Source organism: Alligator sinensis, unplaced genomic scaffold, assembly GCF_000455745.1.
Source record: "Alligator sinensis unplaced genomic scaffold, ASM45574v1 scaffold292_1, whole genome shotgun sequence".
In the NCBI taxonomy this organism is placed as follows: Eukaryota; Metazoa; Chordata; order Crocodylia; family Alligatoridae; genus Alligator; species Alligator sinensis.
This window is the reverse complement of record NW_005842509.1, coordinates 200,017-223,620: the sequence shown is the minus strand read 5'-3', so window position 1 is coordinate 223,620 and position 23,604 is coordinate 200,017. Positions and strand designations below refer to the sequence as shown.

The 23,604-nt window shown below is 39.9% G+C and overlaps 1 protein-coding gene across 9 annotated transcripts in view; it reads left to right on the top strand.

Moving 5' to 3' along the window:
• The window catches only part of MPPED1 (metallophosphoesterase domain containing 1), an 81,607-nt gene that overhangs the window by 45,335 nt on the left and 12,668 nt on the right, over positions 1-23,604 (top strand). For all 9 annotated transcript variants that reach the window (XM_006031523.3, XM_006031521.3, XM_014523620.2 and 6 more), the window contains one exon: positions 19,596-19,711. In XM_006031523.3, the coding sequence (XP_006031585.1) occupies positions 19,596-19,711 (116 nt within the window). The remainder of the gene's footprint in view (positions 1-19,595; positions 19,712-23,604) is intronic.

The following is a 23,604-nucleotide window of genomic DNA, read 5'->3' as shown; positions in this document are numbered from 1 at the left end:
AAGCCAATCACTAGCCGCCACATGGGAATAATTTAGAACTAGCCAATAGCGGGACACAAATTTGCATGCGGGTGGCGGGAACTCTTTTGCACCGTGCATTTCTCTTGCAACTTGAGCAATGCACTCTGCAAAAGAAGCTGCAAATAGGTGGGAAACTCTTGCTTGCACCGGGGTTCTCCTCTGCAGTGGAAAACTCTCCCGTGCAATGAAGCCATAACCTGGTGGGGATAATTCTGGTGCCGAAGCACACACAAAATCATACCTTTGGGTTATGACAACATTAAAGAGTATCGGTCCAAGGACGGAGCCCTGCGGGACCCCACTGCCCACCCCCTTCCAGGTCGAAGCCGACCCATCCACCACGACTCTCTGGGTCCACCCCTCCAGCCAATTTGCCACCCACCGGACTGTGTAGTCATCCAAGTCACAGCCTCTTAACTTGTTCACCAGTATGGGGTGGGATACCGTATCGAAGGCCTTCCTGAAGTCTAAGTGTACGACATCCACCCCTCCTCCTGTGTCCAGGCGTTTCGTAACCTGGTCATAAAAAGAGACTAGATTGGTCAGGCATGATCTGCCTGCCACGAAGCCATGCTGGTTTCCCCTCAGCATAATTTGTCCTGCCGGGCTCTCGCATATGTGAGCCTTGATAATTTTTTCAAAGACTTTGCCAAGGATGGATGTGAGACTGACTGGCCTATAGTTGCCCGGGTCCTCCTTCCTCCCCTTCTTGAAAATGGGGACCACATTGGCCCTTTTCCAGTCCTCCGGAAAAGGGCCAATGTGGCCCTTTTCCGGAGGACTAACTAAATAGGAGGGCTAACTAAATAGTTATTAAGCAAGCTTTTGAACCCGAAAGCTTGGTTAATAACTATTCTCCAACTATTTGGGTTGGTCTAATAAAAGATATCAAATTAACCCAAGGAACCTTGTCTGCCCATGTCCTTAGACCAACATGGCTACAACCTAAACCCCTGCAGAATAAAGTTGTATTTTTGCTAAAGTTTTTTTTTTAGTTTCAAAACAAACTATGAAAGCTTGACTAGTTTGTGTATATTGCCAGTCAATATGTACCATTTGTTTGCATTTAATATTTTTAGTAGCACTTGAGTATTCTGACCTTCTCTGTAAACCAACAGTCAATCTTTGTTCCTAATTACAAAGAAAATAAAGTCCTGCCGCTTACATCAAAATCAATGCCAAGCTCATATTGACCTTAAAGGTGCAAGATTGTGGCCTTTATTAGTAACACAAAATTTTAACTGTCTTAAATATAATACAGAATAACTAACAATCAGGAAAAAGCCATTTTGAATGCATGATGATTTACAATGCAATCTTTGCCCTTAAAATGTCAATACTTAACATATTCTTACTCTCATAAGTGCATCTCCAGTATCTCTTCAATGAGTTGAAACTTAAAAAGGAATCCTACCAAAAGTGGAAACTTGATCATATTACTATGAAACAGTATGAAAGTACTGCACAGGCATGCAGGGAGAAAATCAGGAAGGCTAAGGCACGACTTGAGATGTAACTGGCAAAGGAATTATACAAGTATGTCAGAAATAAAAGGAAGACCAAAGAAACCATAGGTGCTTTTACTGAATGCAGAAAGCAACTAAATTATGGATGATACAGAGAAGGCTGAAGTATCCTTTTTTACTTCAGTTTTCACAAATAGGGTCAACTACAAGCAGAATTGGCAGCAAAGGTAATGTTGAAGGCAAACAGCCTAATGTAGTGGAGGAACGGTTTTGGGATTACTTAGGTAAACTAGATGCTTTTAAGTCAGCTGGGCTGGATGGGATGGACCCTATAGTACTAAAGGCTGAGGTAATTTCAGAGCCATTGGCTCATCTTTGAGAACTCATGGAAGTCAAATGAGGTCCTGGATAAATGGAAGATAAGTAGCTATTCGTAAGAAAGAAAATAAGGAGGTTCTAGGGAATTACAGACCAGCCAGTCTGAATTTGACAGCTGGAAAGATCATGGAACAGGTCCTCCAGAAATCTGTTTCAAAGGATCCGGAGGAGAACAAATTGATCAGGAAAAGCCAGCATGGATTCATCAAGAGCAAGTCATGCCTGACCAACTTAATTTTTTTCTATGATAAGAAGACAGGCTTTTTAGACAAGGGGAAAACAGTGGGTTTGATATACCTTGATTTTAGCAAGGATTTTGACACTCTCCCATTATGTTCTCCTTAACAAGTTAAGGAGAAAATCATTGTAAGGTTGATCTCATGCTCAGTGAGTAGTTGTTAGTGGCTCGTTGTCGAGTTGAGAGGAAGTATCAAATGAGTCTGTATTGGGTCTGGTATTGTTTAATATTTTATTAATGATTTGGAGGATCAGATTAAGTGCATGTTTAACAAATTTGTGGATGATATCAAGTTGGGTGGAGTTGTAGACACACCAGGGTATAAACTAGCGTGCTCTTATTTAAAAAAAAAAAGGCCAACAGCATCCTAGGTTATACTAACAAGAGTGCCACTTGCAAATCAAGGGAAGTAATTCTTCTGCTCTATTCAGTGCCATAAGACCTCACCTGAAATACTATGTTCAGTTTTGGACTGATGTTTTGAAAAAAATGTGGAGATATTAGAAAGAATCCAGAGGTGGATGCATTTGTACATGCATTTCCCAACACTTCTGTACATTGCATGTGTGATCCTAGACATTACTATAACTTTTTTTCTGCTACACAACGTTTCTGTAGTATTCAGCTGAAATATGTCTTAAGCTAAATAGGCACAGGGTTATTATATGGTGTTTTCCATGCTAATATAGTTAATGAACACGCAAGTTTCTGATAAGAATTGGGTTTCTTGAAGATTTCTTGATAAAACATCTGTAAAGCAGTGAATTATAACTTTTCTCATTATATCTAGTCCCCTAATGTTGCCACAAAATTGTGACATGGAGCTTCATCTAGACCAGAACAGTGCTATGCTATTTTCAGCTTCAGTGTAATTTCCCCCTCACATTTTAGGCTATTTCCTTCGCATTTTATGGTATTTTCAGCCTAAATGTGAGTTTCCATCGCATTTGATTTACTTATCATCAGATATCATTGATCATAGAAAGCCCAGTTGTGGCAGTAGGTTATCTATTTTAGAGAGGAAAACAAAAGGCCCGGGGGCGGGGAATAAGCCCAGCGTAACCACTAAAGCCCTGTCATGCCCCCATTCCACTCTGTAATGCTCTAAGTGGGGTGCTAATGAACTTAAATCCTGATCCTGCCATGTAGTATGGCAAGAAAATGCTTTACATCATTTCCCTAACCCATTTTCTCTCTTTTCTTTCTCTGTGGAAAATGGGAAGTTCATTATTCTAGATAAGCTATTGCTTTAGGTCAGGGCAGTCCAACTTCTGGACAGCAAGTCCCCACTGCTGCAAAGGCATCTCAGCTCCCCCTATTTCACTGCCCATACAGAGTGAAGGACTCCACTCTCTCCCTCCTCCCATCTTGCATCGTGTACGCAGTTCAAGCGGCTCAGTTCTCTTGTGTACCATAAGCAAACTGGCTTTCCCTGCAGGCAATCCTGCTTTGCCCAACCACACATATAGCATAAGCAGCCTGGCTTTCCCTGGCTGTACATATAGCAGGAGCAGCCTGATTCCCTTGCTTGCATGTAGAGTGAGAGGAACATAACCTCTCTTTTGCCCACGTGTGCATCATTGGCAACCTAGCCCCTCTGCTGCACAGGTATCCCAGCTGTTCCTTTGCTACATGCCTTCCCATTGCCCAGCTCCCAGGAGTTGAGGCAGGAGCCAGAAACCAAAAGAGGGAGAGGGAGCCTAAGGACTCCAGCTGCTGCAGCAGCAAAAAGCATGTGGGAGGCAGTGGCTGGACAAGAGCCCCCAGACTGCATGTTAACTCTTTGCAGGCTGGATACAGCCCATGAGTCACCAGTTGGACAGCCCTGCTCTTGATAATTTGAAGAAACCCTTTAGTACAGGACTGTCTTTAGCACTTGTGACGTAGAGGATAGGATTCTTTGGAAGGAACTGTCTTTGTGATTTTTTTCCCCCCTTTGATAGCATTTACATATTACTAGCATACTTTGTTCTCATCCTTTTGTCACAGGCCATCCAGAAACTTGAGGGGGTGCCAAGACTGATTTTGCTCTGGAAAATCATTCACGCACATTTGGTGTGAAGCTTGCTTTAGAATTTAAATTGTTGCCTCTCCCTTCAAGATTGTTGATTGGATAATGATATCACTGATTTCTGGGAGGCGCAGAAGTTCTTATATGATTTATTTCAGAGGCGTAACAACACAGCCAGGAGCCCAGCGAAGCTGCCACATATGACTTTTGGTTGCCACTGCACAACGGGCATGATTGTACAGCTGCAGTGACAGATGTTTTTTTCTGACCTCTCTTCTCTCCCTCCCATGTGGTGCACAGGGCAGCTGCTGCAGTCAGCCTACTCTGGTTATGTCACTGCTTGTTCATTTGGATAATGAGAATCCAGTAAGGAAGGAGACATCTTTTTCTTTGTTCAGGTACTAACTTTGCTGACCTTAGCATTCTGGTTAAATTAGCCAGGTTAGGAAAAACACTGTGGACCTGATCCTCAGCTAACAGAAACAATCAGCTTCATTGACTGAGGTAGAATACTGCAGCATGGAAGCAGGGGGGAATCTGTCCGGTCCAGGGTAATTAGCATTTTTTTTTCAATTGTGCATTTTATTCAAAGTATGTCATCCTTATAAATCCTACATGTGGTTCCATCCGCTCTCTTTATTTGCACAAGTTAATTTCACATATTTCTAAATCCCATGCTGTGCGCAGCAAAGCTCAGGAGGGTGACAGAGCTCATTCTTGTCATAGACTACAACATACTTTTGATATACTCAAAGGGAGGCCTGTGCTGCCTCCATAATGCTCAAAATGCTGCCACAGAAAAATAAACCACACCTACCTACTCCCGCTTCCCATGTCCAAACCTGGAATGGAGGCGATTAGGATGCTACCCTGCCGCTGCTCCCAAGCCTGCCAGAGGCAGTCTTTAGGTCTGGAGTGCACAAAGCATCAGTGGGGGGAGGAGTAGTACTTTTCAGAGACGGTCTGAAGAGCCCCACGGAAACAATATAGATATACCCGTACTTAACGTCAGTTACCAATACAGTACAAAGCAGCCTTACCATGGAGGAAAAATCAGCCATTTACTATACAAACCCCACTGCCTTTAAGTAGCAGTGATGCTAAAGTTGTATACCAATATACCTGTAATTATTTTTATGAGAGCCAAGTCTTACTTGCCTTACGTTAGGTGTTATCCATGATAGTCAGTGGAATTTAGCCCTATGTTTGTAGCTCTGATTTTCCTGTTTTCCAATGCATTACATTCATTCACTCTCTTTGTATTGGACAGGGAGGTGACATGGTAACTCAGATGTACAACTGGAAATGGTTCCAAAGAATTGACAAAGTGAAAAATAAGTCAGGCTTGCTTTAAGCTTCCCTCTGGTTCTGTCACATCCTGTATCTGGGTCTCCATTTCAGTGCCTTCTCTCTTTCTTCTCCATCTTAACAAATAAAGTTATAATAGTCTCCTTCATTCCTCACTGAGCATGGTCTCTGTCAGTAAAATAATGTACCAAAGATTTATAGGTTCATTTCATGAGAGGGACACGCTTTCATTTTCCCAGCAATGAATCATCTAATGTTTATTTTCCCATGCCTTGTACAAATCTTTACACTCATTGAGGTACACATCAATTAAAATGAAATTGTATTAAAATCAAAGATTTACTTCATTTAGCATACCATGTTAAATGTTAGTCCCACGTATTTGGAATATGCCTCACAAATGTAGTGGCAGCAATGCTAGATGGTAAATTGCAGATTTCTGTTCTCTAAAATTCACAGCAAATATTCACATTGTTCTTCTGCCCCAAAGTGATGTGAGAGAACCTCTCTGAACTTTATTCCTTCACATTTCCTCTCCCTCTGCCTCTCAAGCATGCAAACATGCAGAGATTGCATACTGAGCTTATAAGTGCATAAATGTGCTATGGAGCAGTATAGCATCTGTATTTTGAAAAAAATATCTCTGTTGTTTCTCTCTCTTTCATCTGCAGCTGAGGAAGGGCATTTTGTGCCTCAAAGTTGTCTATCATCTCTTCCAGCTAGTTTGGCTAAGGATATTACTGAACAAACCTGGCTTTTCCCTTAGTCGCTCAACAATTAAGAACAGTGCTTAATCAAAGCAGGATTACCTGTGCATTGTTACTTAAAGCAAAAAAAATGTAGAAAATATATTGCATTTTAAAATTCCTGCAAATTTCAGTTGAATTTAGATTTTTTAAGCTAGTTGCACAAGTTTTACTTACTAATTCTGGCAGTACTTGCTATACAGTGATGTGTTTTGGTACCATGGCTAAATGTTTTTAAAAGATGGATGTTCTCTTCTGTTGAGAATCAGGGATTTGGAGCTGTTTTATAACCAGTCTATCTGAGATACACAATATAATGAGTAATTTGTGCTGACTGACGTGGTTCTCAAGGAAAATAAAATGAGATGTGCAAATAATAGACTTCCCTAGTTATTTAAAAGTAAGACATATCATGTTACTGGAGCTTTGGAGAGAGGGTTGACATCTTAAAAGTCTGATGTGACTATAGCACTTCGGTAAGAATGACGAAGTTTTATTTCAGGTGTTCAGTAAACAGTAAATAAAATGTGACAGAGACATGAGAAATAGGAACATGTTAGGAAAAAGAAAACAAAATTGACCATCCTTTTAAAGATATTAATTGCAGTCTGCAGCATATAAAACCAGGTTTAATTATATCTCAGTGGAATGTTGGAGTGACATATTTCTTCATCTTCAGTACATATCAGAAACTGTTTTCCATTTTGAACAGTGCGGTTTCTAAAAATGCTTAAAGCCATAACACACTGTGGTTTCATTTGAAACATATGGAAGATCATGAACATCATTCTTTCTGGAAAAATATTTTGATGATCAATTAAGTTTTTCAGATGTTTTTTTCCTATCAGATAACTCTTCAAGTATAAAAGCAAATGTCAGAAAGCAAGACTTAAAATGCCTCAGCTTAACCAATCTGCCAAAACACTACCAAAACCCAGTCTACATTATACCACACACACATTCAGGCAAAAACTTGTTCAGTGAATTATCTGGATTTGCTTTTTATAAATAGCCCGTATGCACAATGAGTGGAAACATTTTCTAGGAGGTATCATTATCTAACTTGCAAGTGTTGAAAATGAGAGTCCCTTCTTACAAACATTAGTCAGGTGAATCTTTTTGGTTATGTGAATAATCCTATTGAATTCAGGGTAGAGGTCTTAATTTGAACAGAGATATTCATTCAAGTGATTGAAATAAGTCGTAGTGCAATTGCAATGCTGAAAAAGATACAATAAAATGTAAAACAAAAATCTGAACTTAGCAGGGGAGTCAGGGATACAGCCTTGGAATCAGAACTTCCTAGACCTTAAATGCAGGAGGCTCCAAAGGCGCCCCACAAGCACACACATGCAGGGAACATGTTTCCCGTGGGACAAATATTTGTCCCCAGGCATGCCCCTGCATGTGCGCTCTATCACATGGCAAGGGGACCCAAGTGGGATAGGTGAGGCTGGGGCCAGCCAGCAGCCTTACCTGGTGTCCTGGGGGCCTCTCAGGGCAGCAGAGCTCCAAGCCAGGCATTTAGAGCCTGGCTGGCAGTCAGAGCATGACTCTGGCTGGCCAGGCTCTGGTTTTTGGCAGAGCATGCTTCTGCCACATGCTCCTTGCTGTTATCTTTAGCAGTGGTTGCTTTTGATGCCAGAATCTCCTCATGTCAAAAAAAAACCTGCCACACTGCAACTTGGCAGCACAGCACACAGGTACATATGCACCACATGCAGTTTGAGGCTCTGCAAACTGCACATGCGTGCTTGTGGGGATGTGCCCCAAACGAGAGAGGAACTGTGAAAACCCTCCCTGGTCATACCCAGTTCACTCTCCCTTTCAGCATCCATTTTGTGCCACTGAGTGACACAGGATACTGGGCAAGATGGACCTGTGGTCTGACCCAATTAATGGCAGTTGTTATGTTCTTATGTACTTCCTAGGATTAGCCTTCATGACATATTATAGGAACATAGATAAATATTAACATATAATTTGAATATACATCATATGGGTTTGTGAGTGTTTAAACTATACATACCACATCTCATACAAATAATGGCCATATCCATGTGATGTTTCATTTATCATGATTTATCATGCGTTCTTGAGCACTTCAGCAGCATCTTGTATCATATTCCTTCCCCCCAGGATTTCTTTTAACAGTTCAAACCTCTGAGCAGTTTCAACTACCTGCCATTTATTTTTAATCAACTTAGCACAAAATATTTTTCCCCAAAATGAGATTTCTTTCCAAAATTACATTAGCCCAAGGCCAAGGATCCCTAGAACAATTCAGTTCTGCAACACTGACAGTTTTAGGGTGAAAAATTATAAGTTGGATACCTCTGTAGACTATGCCCATGTGCATTTCTGTATTATAGAGTAAAATTAATTCCCCAGTGTCTTGAACATTATGGAGTTACCTGTGCAAAGGGTATTTAAGGGGCTGCCAAATCTGAACAGTAGCATTTTTACCCACTGTACTTCAGATGAGAACATAAAGTGCAAGGCAGACATGAATTGGCTTAAATAAATATGTGCATGGCTGTATGTGTATCTGTGTTGCATATCTGCACAGATCTAGCATTTATAGTTATCTTGCAAAGTATATTTTGGCAGGTGCTAAAATAAGTGTTCATTTTAATAACTATACACTTTGGGTAGGTTTAAAATTGTCTATGATTTCTCTATGTGCGCAGTGTGCATTGGCTTATTTCATGCCAAATATCTTCAGTCTTAGTTAACTATGAGAATGGCAAAAATTGCACAACTGATTTGATTCATTTTTAAAAAGTCTTTCCTTGGGCAGTAATTATTAGTTGTCTGTTATTTAGAAGAAGTAGTTCAGTTTCATTTACTTAACAGAAATAATTGAATCTTCTGATCCAGTAAAGTAGCTCACTTTGGATTCAGCTGGTTTTTAATTTAAAACCTATAGAATAAGAGACTTGTAATCTCACTAGTGGGGATTGCTTTACTTTAACGCAGTTCATAAACCACAGAGTGAAACAGCAGTCCCCAAGAGTGGTTTTCTCTTTATTTTTTTGCATTCACTTAAAAGTTTAATTTTATGAGACACAGCTGATTTTAAGTTTAAAGTGCTTTTGTGTTTGCATTAACAAAAGAACTTGCAACTTCATCTGTAATCTGGTTGCTAGTCTCAGAGAGCAGCAACTGCAAGATGATTTGAAGATGTAAACACAGTTGGGTACTATGATGAGCCCCTTGGCAATATTCCAAGGCAAACACAAATAGATAACTAGTTTGGAGCAGATCTGCTTGGAACAGATCCTCAGCCAGTTAAAATGATCATAGCTCCATTGATTTTTGCTTTCCTAGTTCACAAGACCTTTCATGTTCCCTACAGCTGCTTAATTAGCTCCACAGTAAACTTCGTGTGTCTACATGCGTGGCCGTATTAGGCAGCAGGGTAGTACTTGTAAATATAAGTACTGTGCTGCTGTGGAGTTTTTTCATGTGCAGCAGCACACGTGTAGACTCTGACATAGCTGGCTGGGGCACGAGAGTGCTTCAGTGCCAGGGCTACCTGCTGGCTACCCTTGTGCCTCAGTCAGCTGCTCTGCAGCACATTGAGCCTGATGGGAGCAGACCCAAGCTGGCAAGCTGATCTCCCCCCTAGACCCCTTGCCAGCTGGGGCTGCACTGTCCTGGTTCAATGTGCTGTGGTCCTGGATACACATGGAAATGATGCACCTGGAAGCAATAAACTCCAGTGCAATACATACTAGAGTTTATTGCTCTGCATTCATTTCACATGTAGATGTGATCAGTGGGTAGACTTAACTGCGGAGTAGACTAATTAGCTGTGGAGTAAAGTGTCATCATCTACAAGTGCAACGGTATTAGGCTGCAGTAAACTAATTAATGCTGAAGTGACAGTGCTATCTTACTTTGGAGTAATTTATTGCAATTAACCACAGATGTAGATGCTTATCCTGGGCATAAATTGCACCCACTCAGCCCAGCCAGCAAGAGGCCAGACTCTGTCTGCTGCCTAGTCTTACGGCTCCACGCTTTCAGCACCTTTGTGCCCCAACCAGCCCCTCCATTGCTTGAACCTGCCACCCGGAGCCTGGGCTGAGCACCCCTGGCTTAAATTGCTCCTCCCTGGTTCAAATTGTTGCTGTCCCAGGCACATGTGTAGATGCTGCACCCAGGAGTAGTTAAACTGTTCCAGAGTGTAAGGCTTCAAATTAATTGCACATGTAGACACACCCAGTATATTGCATTTCTTTTCCTTCCACAACGTGTTTGGACTTAAGAGTACATTACGTCACCCTTTCTTTTGAAGTAACAGTATATATTTTTCTTTTTTATATGATGCATCATATAATTATTTTTAAAATCTATTTGTTATCTTTTTTTAAAAAAAATCATACCATCATAGAATAATAGGTCTGGCAGGGATCTCAGATGATCAGCTAGTCCAAGCCCCTGCTCAAGGCAGAATCATCCTTCTGCTTGAAAGCTTCCAAGGACAGAGATTCCACAGCTTCTCTAGGTACTCCCAGCCATATCAAGAGAATAATCAGAAGTTTTGTTGCAACAGATTAAGAGTCAAGATTCTTACCTGCATCTGTAAGCTCCATTGAAGTCAATGGAGCTGAGTGACATGCTCCAGCCAAAGATCTGGCATGTCTTTCCCTTTTTTCAAAAGGTTATGCCAGAATCTCCAGGCAGCTGAGTGAACATCCTTGTGTACTTTATAACAAGACTGTAAGCTTCAGGTACTGAGTTTTATCGTAGCAACCAATTTTCACTGCCATGGTTAAGGGTAAAATTAAGATTTCAGAGCATTATTAACCAAATTGTTTTTAGTTCACTTCAAGCGGAAACTTGGTACACAAGGTATCAGAATATGAGCTTTTTTTATAGCGAGAAATAAGTTCAGCTGTTGCTTAATTGTAAGTGATAAAAATAATATACTTTATACAGATAAGTGTATTCTATTAATTTACTGGTTTTGGAAGCATTTATGCTCATTTAACTCAAACCAGCTTTCAGTTATCTAAAAAAACCCAAAATTGGCAGACAGCTAGTCCATATGGTCTAATTACTCCTGGTATTTTGAAAGAGAAATGTAAACCTGGTGAGATGCTAAACTGAAAAGTGGCTTCTGTGAGGGCCTTTTTAAGGGATTTTTAAGGGATTTATGTGGCATCTCCCACATATCCCTAAATAGTATGGTCTTTTTCATCTAAAATAATCTGTGCAGTGGCTGGACTGTGGAATTTTCTCAAGAGCCTTGTGCATTGCAGAGACAGATGCTGCTCTATATTTAAGGAAATATTCCCTCTCTATATATGTGGGTGACGTTCTGCTCTGTGCAGAGTGCCAGTATGCATGGCTTAGGTAGGATGAATTTCATCTCAGTAAATGTTCCATGGAGGCCCTTAAGAATGAGGTCAGAGAGCTATGGATAATCCTATGCCATAAAACATCCATATATGGGAAAAACCATTTCTTCTCCAGCTGACTGTTTGACAGTGAAGAGAAACTTCACAGGGGTCCATGTGTGGATGAATCTTCACCTTCAGATTGGCTTTCAGTTTATTTCTTTTTTATGTAACTTGCCCAGTGGACTGAGGCTGTGTGAGAGTAGTACCAGTCAATCTCCAGTCATCTTGCTCCTGTTTTTACTGTGTCACCTATCACCATGTGAAAGAGTGATTGAATATGAACTGAACTGCTTTACAATGTGTAATCTGGTGAATCTGAGTGTACTGTTAACTTTTATATTGAGGGTAATAGTATTAAGGTAAGAAAATGGGGGATTAATTATTAAAAATTCAGGAGCTACACTGCTTGGACTCTATGACGTCTACTAGACTATGCCAAATTGAACACTGAATTTCTCGGCTTTCTTGACCTATTATTTTAGTTCAGCTTTAAAGTTAGGTGATTTTTTTTTTCTTTCTGTTGGCTGGGAGATTATCATTTGGCTCCCAGCAGAATGAAAGAATCTACTTCCACTTGGTCCTGGCATGTTTTTAATTCAGCATTTCATTATTTTTTCTCTTCACCTGTTATCTCCCTTTTCTTCTTCTAGTGATAAAATAGATTTCATTTTATTTTCCATTGTTTTATAACAGATTAATGTTTAGAAATGATCAATTCATATTAGTCACAGCTCTGTCTGTCTTATTTCCAGTCAGAGATGTATGAAGCCCTTGACTAAACAAAGGGTGAATGATTTCATGTGTAACTGGAAATGGAAAAAATAATTACTGGCAAAAGGACCTATTCTGCATTCTGTAGTCTTTTTCTCCTGAAAACGCAAGTTTCTGTGAAACTAAATTCTAAGTGACACCCCTGGTTACAGAGCAGAAATTTCAAAATCAGTGGAGGAAAGATACTTTTGTGGTTAAGCATTGGACTGATACTCTGGGGATCTAAATTAAATAAACTGCTTTGCTACAGACTTGCTCTAAGACATCAAGCAAGTCACTTAATAGTTTGTACCATGGTTCCTTCTCTGCTAAGCTTTTGGATTCTGGGATATCTTGTGGCAAAGTCCTATAGGTCAATCAGACTTTGTGAGAAAAAAAGTGCTTATTATTTGAAAAGTCCTGTTTTTTAATGTCATTCAATATTCTTTTGTTTTTGAATTATAAGTGAGAGTAACTAAAGGTATCTACCCTCTTTTGTGCAGTGAATTATTCTGCATGACTTTATTATGTCTCCTTTGTACATCTTTTAACAAACATAAACAAACCTATTCTTTGTAGTTTTTCTTATGGGGAAGATGGGGAAGCCTGTAATCCTTCTCATCACCAACATCTGAGCCATGCCTGTATCTTTTCCTTAAACCCCATTCATGTTTGTGAAATATAAGAAAATGACTGCTATAGAAACCAAGAAACAAATGCGTTCCTGTCAATGATCCTTAACCCAAGGAATAGATAGCTTGTTTAACATTCATTCTCTTTCAGGACAAATGTGAAAAGATAAGTGGTATCACAAGAGAATATTTTGGATTTCCTTTTAAACATGCATGTGGAACAGCCAAAAACATCAAAAGATGGGAGATTCTGAATCCCTTTGCAGCCATCCCTGGGAAGAGAATAAAAAGTGGAGTTGGACAAGAGCAACAGAACTCAGGCCTAGGCTTCAGGGACTTACTTGCCAAGAAGAGAGTAAAGAGCTAGACAAAGATGGCTAAAATACAACTAATGCAATTGTGGGGAGTGCTAGAATGCATCTGAAGGCTATGCATGCCAGGCAAGCACGGAAAATATTTGATGATGTTCATGGGGGAGTGGGGGGTAAATATGGAGTAACAAGAGAAAACTAAGAAATGGAAAATTTAGGATAAATAACAGGCAAGATTTCCATACTGCAAGATGTACTGGGCTAGAAATATTCTCCTGAGCCCCTTGGACATAGAAATGGAGCCTGATAGAGTTCCTGTATGAACACTGGCTAATACCAATTTATCTCCTTTAAGCCCCACGTCTCTATTTGAATCATAGAAAAATGGCAATATTATGCAGGTGATCACTCTAATTTACGCTTGATTATGATCCTTTTAACTACCCAGAGAAAATAGAGCATTTGCTTGCTTGAATGAGACACAAAAAATGCCTTTCAGTCAGAAAATCAGAAGGGAAACTTTGCATAAGTGGTTAGATGTGATGACCTGGGCATTGTTTTCATGGTGCTTCTGTTTCTAGTGAGGTGAACTCAGACTGTTACTCATTCATCTCTTTAATAGTATTCTACTGTCATAGAAAAGACCAATATTACTAATATAGCCCTGCCGACATTAGGCGCCAGGTGCCACAACTTTTATACAGAGGGGTAGTCCCTCTGAAGTCCCCATGAGTCATTAAGTAATAGCATCAGGATTTCACACTGGTATAAAATGTGCAGTTCTTACAGTGTACCAGGGTTCCAGAAGTTAGGGGATAATGCACTAATGAGAAAGCTGACAACTTGCATTTTTACATGACCTGGAATGATCATTGTGATTTATGTTTAGCTACTAAGCATGTATAGAAGTAGGAATGGGTCCTTTAAGTTAAGCAAATATATTAAATTAAAATATTAAATTTACATATATTAAATTAAAAATAACATTTCACCCATTCAGAGCTTATTGCAGAAGATTACATGCATGTCGCTTGGTTCCCCTGATCTGGTTCCCTTTTTGTCTATTCTTTATCCATTGGTACATCTGCTAAGCATTTTGAGATGTATATCAGGGTATGAACATGAACCCTCAACTTTCACATAAATTATAGGTCAGATCTATATAATGTATCACAGTGCTAGTACGGTAAATAACATGTAAAACTATAAATTCTGTTCCATTTAAATGACAAAAGAATAGAAAACTTGGATTGCACTCTTCCTCCTTCTAATAGTGGCTGGATAAAAGCAATAGTGGTAAATAATAAAGTCAATAATATGTTTGACCACTTTTTAATGCCACTGTTGTTGTAACAGAAATACACACTTCAAAGAACACTAAAGTGCTAATGATCGCTAAGAAGGTCATTTATAGAAGGTTAAATTGGTTCAATTAGAATTTATTAGAAGGTTACTATAGGAATACAGAAAGATGTTAAAGGGTTAACCTGCAAGAGATTACATTGTAGTCAGTGTTCTGTTAAAGTTTGAATTAATTTTTCCCATGGGTTTTTCACATTCTAATTTTCAACTAAATGAGACATCTGTTTCAGAAAAGGAAAATTTGCTATGGTTGTCATAGCAACTATCATTCTGTAAGAAAATTATTCCAATGGTTACTTTAGAACAGAAATAAAGAAATTCAGTACATAAAACAGCATCTGAGTGCTAGCACAAATTTTGATAATTCAGCCTTTTTTGGGTGTAAGATTATTTGACCTGTCAAACTTGTTCATATATTTTTAACATAAGGTTAATTGTTTTGTAAACAAATTCACTTGCAGTATATTTTTCTCCCTAGAGCCTTAAATGTAGTCAATTGTTTTTCTATCATAATAATAATAGCATTGAATTTCAGTTGGATTTGAGAGGCACACATTCTTCATTCCAAAAAGGCAACACCTAAATCAAAATACATGGGCAATCATAGACACTTAATGGCCTATGTATTTAATTTTCAGATGCATCTTCTTTGCACCTTTTGGTTTTTTAGGATTAGCAGATTTTTCTCTCTAAACATAGTATTTATTTTACATTTTGTAATGTGAACTAATTTGTAAAGAGATTATACTTTGACTGAGGAAAGGGGTTCCAGAAGCTCAGTGCCAGGTGTTAAATCTGTAACTTTCCTTTCTAGTTCTGTGATGGATGGAAATAGTAGCAGTTGTTGTCTTTGCATGATTTCTAGGCCGCAGAATTGCTAGTATGTATTGGGGGAATATTTTTCCTGTACAGAAAACTTTGATGGCGCTTTTGCAATAAAATTTCGCAAGAAGGAACTTGAAGATTTATAAAATTTCTCGGTGCTTGTAAAAATATTTTTACTTTTGTGTGTGTTGAGCACTGAAGTGTGTGATTTAAAAAAATAATAATATACAAAAGCTAACATTATGCATTGAATCTGTTCTCGAGCTTTAGATTTTAACCAGAACTATTCCAGACATTTCTGTCATTCTTCAGATTGTCACAAAAGACCGCATAATGGGAAATCATACAAGTTCTAACATTTCCTGTTCACAAAAGAACAGCTCCAGCATGCATAACTCACCAAACCTTAACACAAGTGGGTATGTGCTGCAGTCACAAAGGGAGAGAGGGGAGGAGGAAAGTGTTCCTTGTCTTAATAAACAGATCATGCCTATTCACAAAGTGAAACACATTTGCAAGCGTATGTATACAATGGTCCTGGTAGAGACAAGCATCGATTTTTTTTTTTTTTTTTTTTTTTTCTTCTTCAGCTGTGGTATGATTTATAACTCTCTGGATTTTAGCAAGATTAAATAGCCTTCTGTCAAGTTCTTTGACAGTCAAGGTTATTTCTTGTTTTATCTTGTATCTTTAAAGTAACTATCATTTCTATATTGATTTTGACCTTTTTCTTTTTGACAAATACTGATCTGTTTCCCCTCTATTTGTTTCTCAAAGAGCTGAGCAGCTGTGTTCCACTTTTCTACCCGGTTTTAGGACCATGATCATTGATTCTGTACTATATAGGTAAAGGGGAGCTAATCTCATGCCCATTACAATCAGTGGAAAGAGTCCTATCGACTCCCAGAGGATTAATTAGAGCCAAGAATAGAGTGGATGGAAACTTATCAATTTGCCACAAATTGAAAGCCAAACTGCAGTTTGTCACACTTGTACTTTTTTCATATTTGTATTGTGCCCATGTTTTTGCAAGTGAAAATTTACTTGTGAAAAACTGGTTTGGGCCTGTAACTGAATGAAGTGGTGACAAAACTAAATGCACTAATCTTCTTAACATTTTGCAGGGTTAAACAAAGGAGGGTGGCTACCATTCACATTTTGGACTTTGGACTTTTGTTTTTTTAAAGCATCAGGCCAAACTTCTATAAACTGTTGGTGGTACTTATAATGACCTCCATCGTCAAAATATCTAAGCATCTCACAATCTTTCAGGTGTTTATCTTCACAGAACCCTCTTGAGGTACAGAATAATTTTTATTCCCATGTTAATAGGTCATGAATCAAGGCACTGAAAAACTGAAGGCAGGATACTGTTTCACCTAGTGGATACCCAATTGCAGCTTGCCACCAACTCTGAGTTACATGACTGAAGTGTAGAAGTGGTTCTCTTAACCCCCGGGGTGCATATAAGTACCAGCAATAGGATCATCCTCTAGAGACATACAGATATCTAGTATTCTGATAATGGAGGCATTTGCATGTCCAGTGGACATAATAGAATTGCTTCTGTACTTAGGGCAGGTAACTCTGTCACATGCTACACTTTGGTCATTTAGGATGTGAAATAGAATCCCGCCTTAAGGATCAAGGACACATTGGAAGTCTGTGGAAGAGAAGAGGATTCGACTTGAGGCTCAAAGTAGGTGAGAATCCCCCCTCCCTTCCCTTCTGTGCTCAGATAAATGTCCTTCCCTCCCCTGTGCCTGCTGCCGCTGCTTTCCCCACTGCCCAGGCAGTGGGGGAAGATTCAGAGACTCCTGACTGCTCCAGTTGGGAATGTGCCAGGGCTGAAATCAGCTAGGAAAGCAGCAGCAGCAGCAGTGCCTCCCTGTACCTGTTTTCAGAGGGACAGACAGGGTGGGGAAACCCACACCCTGACCCATGGCCATTGCCATTCTTACTGTACCAGCTGAGCCCAGCCTCCACACACCCTAGCGGGAGCAGGAAGGAGCAGCTCTGAATCTTCCCCTCCCTCTAGGACAGCAGGAAAAGCAGCAGTGATGAGCAAGGGAAAGGGTGGGGAGGGGATGTGACTAAGCATAGGGGGAAGGAAGATTCTTACCTGCTTTGGGGATTGTAAAAAGTCCTCGGGAGAGTCTTCACTATGGTCTGCCCACAGGAGCAGATGGGGAGTGCAGGGCTGCTGCTCCTGAACCCTTCCCTCTTTGCCATATCTTGGATTCACCAGTGGTTGAGATAGACTTAGACTTAGACAAGCTTTCAAATGCAACGAAGAAGACACTGCATTTGACAGCTTGCCTAAGTCTATCCCTAGCATGTAGTTGGTTCAATAAAAGACATTACCCACAACAATTTTTGCCTCTAGTAGTGGGAGGATAAGAAACCATAGACCTCAAAGATGCATGGTACTTCTCATAGGGAGAGCTTGTGGTAAACTAGATTTCACCATAAAGTTCTGATTTGAAATTCACCATTTATGTTTGATTTTCCCTTCAGAAAGAGGCCTTGGCAGGTTTGTTTTTTTTTACCTCAATTGGTTGTCCAACTGATCCTTTTCCATGTCAGCAAATCTTATAACAAGTCCCTGCTCTTGTTAACCTTCATCCTGCTCTCACCTTTATGCTTCCAAATGGGAATGGACTGAGCCAAAAGTGATTTATTCCCATTTTTAACACCAGCAGTAATAATCTCCATTTAGATTTCCATTCAGAAACCTGTAAGTGAGCCACGGGAGCATGTTGTGGAGAACTTTCAGATGGGTTTATAGCCCTCTTCAGTCATTTAGATTTAGAGAAACTAGGCTTCTGTGGTCTCTAGGAAGGAAAACATTTCTAAGAAGCTCTTCCTGCCTGAGATAGAGTTTTGAGACTAAAGTTTGCCTTCCCCTGCAAGATAGCTTTTGCTTCTTAATTTCTTAATATGTAATGTGCTTTCAGTTTATTTTTAATATACACATCTAAAAGCATTCGAAAAGCAAACATCAAAAATGCATCCTTACAAAGATTGCAGACATGTTAATTTCTAAAATGCTAGTCAAGCATCAGGAAGGGAAGAGGATAAATGAAAGCTTCACAGCAATAATGTTCTTTTGTCTTTGCCATATATGATGCAAAGAGTAGTTCAGAGAATTTGTTTAAAAGAAATCTCGCTTTTTTGATGCAGCCAGAAGTGTAAAGCTTTCTTCAACAAAGTAACATCTCAAAGGGAACACTGGTTGAAGTGTATGTATTTATAAACACCAAGGATGCAATTATCATAAACCTTATTAAATCACAGCAGCCCATTTACTGTTATCCATATATGGATATGCCCAGAATACCAGTCAATCCAACTCCCCCCACCTCCCAAATAAGCCAAACCTCCGCCCCAAAAAACTGAAGCCAAACGCTCATTTTATAACTTAGAACATCACCAGCAAGTCATAATTTTCTACTGTGACATCATTACCATGAAATACAGCTTTTTACTCAATTGGATTGTAATATACAAATGAATTATATTCTTCCTGGCTGTGCTATAGTCCCACCATTCAACAATGTGCTGTTCTATAAATAACAAAAATGTTTAAGAATATCTAAATTCTCATCTCATAACAGATCTTGAATATATAAAGTCTTATTTAAAAAGCAATTACCATAATGGAGAACTGAATAAAATTGTACACATTTAATTTAATGCACATTTTTGCTCTGATGTTATGCTTCCAATATTAAACAATATAAAACAGGATCTGTACATGTGCTGGCCTATCTCCATACTAGGTCAGGTCCAAGTGGGACTACAGCAGTGATATTTATGTACATGCATCTAGCTTCATGTATAGATATCATGGTATTCAAGCTCCTGTAGCAGTAACCTGTCAATCTAATTAGAGGAATCCAGCAATTATTTCACTATATGCTGCCTATTTAAGCCAATAAGAAGCTTGTTGATTTTCCACACACATTAAATAATGATGACTGTGTGTAGAGATGGTTTTGTCGTACATAGAGGAAAGAAACTTAATGCCATTTGTGTCTCCAAATTCCATAATAGTAGAGAATCAGTCTCCATTTTTAATTAAATAACCAATACATATGAGTAACACTGAAGACATTCTCCTCCTCTTTTGGCAGGCAACCTTGGTTTTATGGCTGGGGCTTTAATCTTCCACGAGGCCAAGCACTATTAGAGAAATGGAACCTTATTCCAGATGGAATAGATATTCTTATAACACATGGACCACCTCTCGGTAAGAAAACATTAGCACTTTTACCTACATATTTCAGATAATGATACAGTAACTGTGTGCTATCCACAGATGTCAAAAGCAAAACTGCCAGTGATTTCAGCAGGGCAGGGTTTCTCATTTCACTTTTTGCAATCACTATTACAGAAGCTGTGATATAGAATCCTAAGGTTGGAAGGGCCTTAAGGGGTCATCTAGTTCAGTGCTCTCTTTATAATAATTTATGAGCTTGATTTCTACTCTTAATTTCCCTGATTGCTAGATGTTTGTACTTCCGCATTATAGACCGACTCATAGTTTCATAGTTTCATAGTTTCAGGGTCGGAAGGGACCTAATAGATCTTCTAGCCCGACCCCCCGCCAGGGCGGGAGAACAACCCAAAAACACAAACAAAACCACTCACCCTAAAAACAAAAACGGGACTCAAATGAGTCCAGCCAGGTAAGTATCCAGCCTCCTCTTAAAGATCCCCAGGGTAGGGGCCAGCACCCCCTCCCTTGGAAGTTGGTTCCAGCTCCTAGCCGCCCTGACTGTGAAGTAGTTTTTTCGGATGTCCAATCTGTACCTCCTCTCCATCAACTTGTGCCCATTATTCCTTGTTATGCCAGCAGGGGCTAGGGGAAACAGCGTCTCCCCCAAACCCTTCTGGTTCCCCCTAGACTCTCGCCTGCCACATCTTGATTTAATTTTTATTATTGGTCGGGAGGTGTTATCAATGTAGTAGGACACTGGCAATACAACTAGATTTGTATCTGTGTGACACCCTCTATTCTAGCTCCCTCAGACGACATCCAAGATTTTTAATCATCTACAGAATCCAATTTATATATGCTTGATCAGCTCTATTTATTTTTAACTTTTCTTGTTATTTATCACTGCTACTATTGATTAATGTCCATACAACGTCTGTCTCTTTCCACTGTTTTACATACTTTTGTTTCTATCTTCAGAAAACTCTTTGTTGCATTTATTCAACATCACAACAACATGAACACAACAAGGCAAAGTCCAATTCAGAACTATTTATATTTTTGCTTTTATTGGCCAAGGTACTGCTTTCAGTCTCTTCTTTTCTTCTTTTTTTTTTTTCGTGGGGAGGTATTATCTCAGTGAGTTCTTCTGTATGCCTTTGCCTCCTGCCCGTCTTCGCATGCCACCCCATGCCTTCCCGGGTCCCTCTATCTTAAAAGTACAGCTACTCCAAAACTGGCGTTCTCCCACTGCAAACTTTTTTTCCCTTTCCTGGACCTTATTTATAGCTAGTCCGTCTTCATACATCCTTCCCCTTAAGATGCCGTCAGGCACCTTTTTTCGTTGCAGCCCTTCCATGTGTTCATCTGTTGTGATGTGAGGCTTCTTTGGAGAACTTTTGGTTGGATGACACCGAGAGAGGAAGTCAGCAACCACATTGGCACAGCCAGGCCTAAATTCAATATCAAAATAAAAGGGTTGTAAGGCAAGGGCCCAATGAGTGATCAGTCTGAGTATTTAGCCACTTTAAAGAGGCATGATCTGTTATTAATGTGAACTTGCACCCTAAAAGGTAGTAGTGGAAATATTCCACCCCCCCACATTTGATGGCCAGACACTAATATTTGATTGTGGCGTACCATTTTTCCTGGGGCTGTAACTTCCAACTGGCATAGGCGATAGGACGCTCCACTCTGTCCATCTCTTGTATCAATACCACACCTATGGCTTTGTTGGATGCATCTGTCTGTAGGACAAAAGGACAGTTGAAGTTGGGAGTGTGAAATACCACATCTTTACATAAGGCCTGTTGTGTTTTTTGGAAAGCTTCCACGTGTCCCTCGCTCCACCTAAGGGGTCCATTTCCTCTTCCCTTCAGCAAGTTAGTTAACAGTGCTGTCACTTCAGCAAAATGCGGAATGAACCAGCGATAATAACTGGCTAATCGTAGGAAGACACGCATTTGGTTCCTTGTTTGGGGCGGTTTATAGTCTCAAATAGCCTCTATCTTGTCCATTAGAGGACTGACATGCCTCTGTCCTACCCTGAAACCTAAATGCTTAGTTTCGCTTTCCCGAGTGCACATTTTCTGGGATTTGCCATCAGACCAGTTGATCGTAATTTGTGTAAGACTTCCTGAAGGGCTTCTTAGCGTTGCGTCCAGTCCTTGGTATAAATAATGATGTCATCTATGTATGCTGTGGCATAATGGTGTGGAGCTAAGACCCAATCAATCAGCCATTAGAACATGGCTGCGGCTCCATGTAAACCAAACAGCATACGTTTAAATTCATACAACCTCCACGGAGTACTGAAAACGTTTTTTGCTTGATCCTCTTTCTGCACAGGTATTTACCAGTACCCTTTAGTCAAACCCAGTGTGGATATGAATTTCACCTGTCTAACTCTCTCTAATAATTCATTAATTTGAGGCATAGGGAAAGCATCGATTTTTAAGATCGCATTCAGTTTTCTGAAGTCTACACACAACCGTAAGGTACCATCTCGCTTGGCCAATTCTGACTGGATGGTAGATCGAAACAGGTCTTCTTCCTCTTCAGCTTCTCTGAAGTGTGCGCTGGTTGATAAACTCTCTATGTCAAATCCTTCTGCATTCATTGCAACCTCTGTCTCTTCTCCTGTGAGACCCTCCTGTATTCTCACTGTGTCCAGTACCTGATAGATTTTGGCCCAGTCTCGGCTCAGTATGATCGGATAAGGAAGATCCTTTGCTAAGCCTATGGGCATCTCCTTTGCCCTACTGAGAACTTCGACCAGATATTTTTTTTGTGGATATGTCGAAGGTTGTCCATGCATGCATATCATCCATACAGCATCTGCTTTCGGTGCCCACTCTTGAGAAGGCAGATCTGTCCAAATCAGGGTCTGTGCGCAACCAGTATGTACAATTGACTGCATCTTTTTCCTCTGATCTGTGCCCCAACTGTGGGTTTCTCTTTTGGTCCTTCACAACCAAATTTCCTGATGCTGCAATCCATCATCTCAGTCAGTCCATTATATTTAGTATCATTTCATGGTGTCCGGGTGTCAAATGTTGAAGTAGAATCTGTGGAGATTTATCTTCTTTTTTCTTCATATGAAATGCCTGTTGATACCTCTCTGGATTAATGTCTAAGCGATGCGTAATTTCTTTTTTCACCTTGTCATAATCCATCGCTTCTCCCCATGGCATAGCTCGATATGCCACTTGGGCCTTTCCTATCAAGAACACTCCTAGCTGACCGGCCCACCAACTATGATCCAACCCTGAGGACAATGCAGCCCTCTCAAAACTCTCTAAGAGTGCCTCCGGATCATCTTGGGGTGTCATTTTGAGAACTTTTACTTCAATTTGGTTCTGCTGGGTCAACACTTGTTGCTGGAGCCATTTTTCCTCAAGTGCAATTTGGCAAGCCACTTGTTGCTGCTGGAGTAGTTGGCCCACCAAATGCAACATTTGTTGTAGAGGTTCAGGACTTCCCATGGTGCCTGGTTGCATCTCTATATTTTTTCTTTTTTGCAGGCTGTTGTCAAATTCCTGGCCAATACACCACTGTGGGTTTCTCTTTATAATTTATGAGCTTGATTTTTACTCTTATCTCCCTGATTGCTGGATGTTTGTACTTCCGCATTATAGACCAACTCTCACCTGCCATGGCTTGATCTAATTTTTATTATCGGTTGGGAGGTGTTATCAACACAGTAGGACACCAGCAATACAACTAGATTTGCATCTGTGTGACACCCTCTATTCTAGCTCCCTCAGACAATGCCCAAGACTTAATCATCAACGGAATCCAATTCGTATATGGTTGATCAACTGTCTTTATTATTAACTTTTCTTTTTATTTATCATCTTTATTTGAAAGACCGATGAGCATCCGCAGCTCCCTTCTTCTCACAGTTTCTATTTCTGTACCTTTAT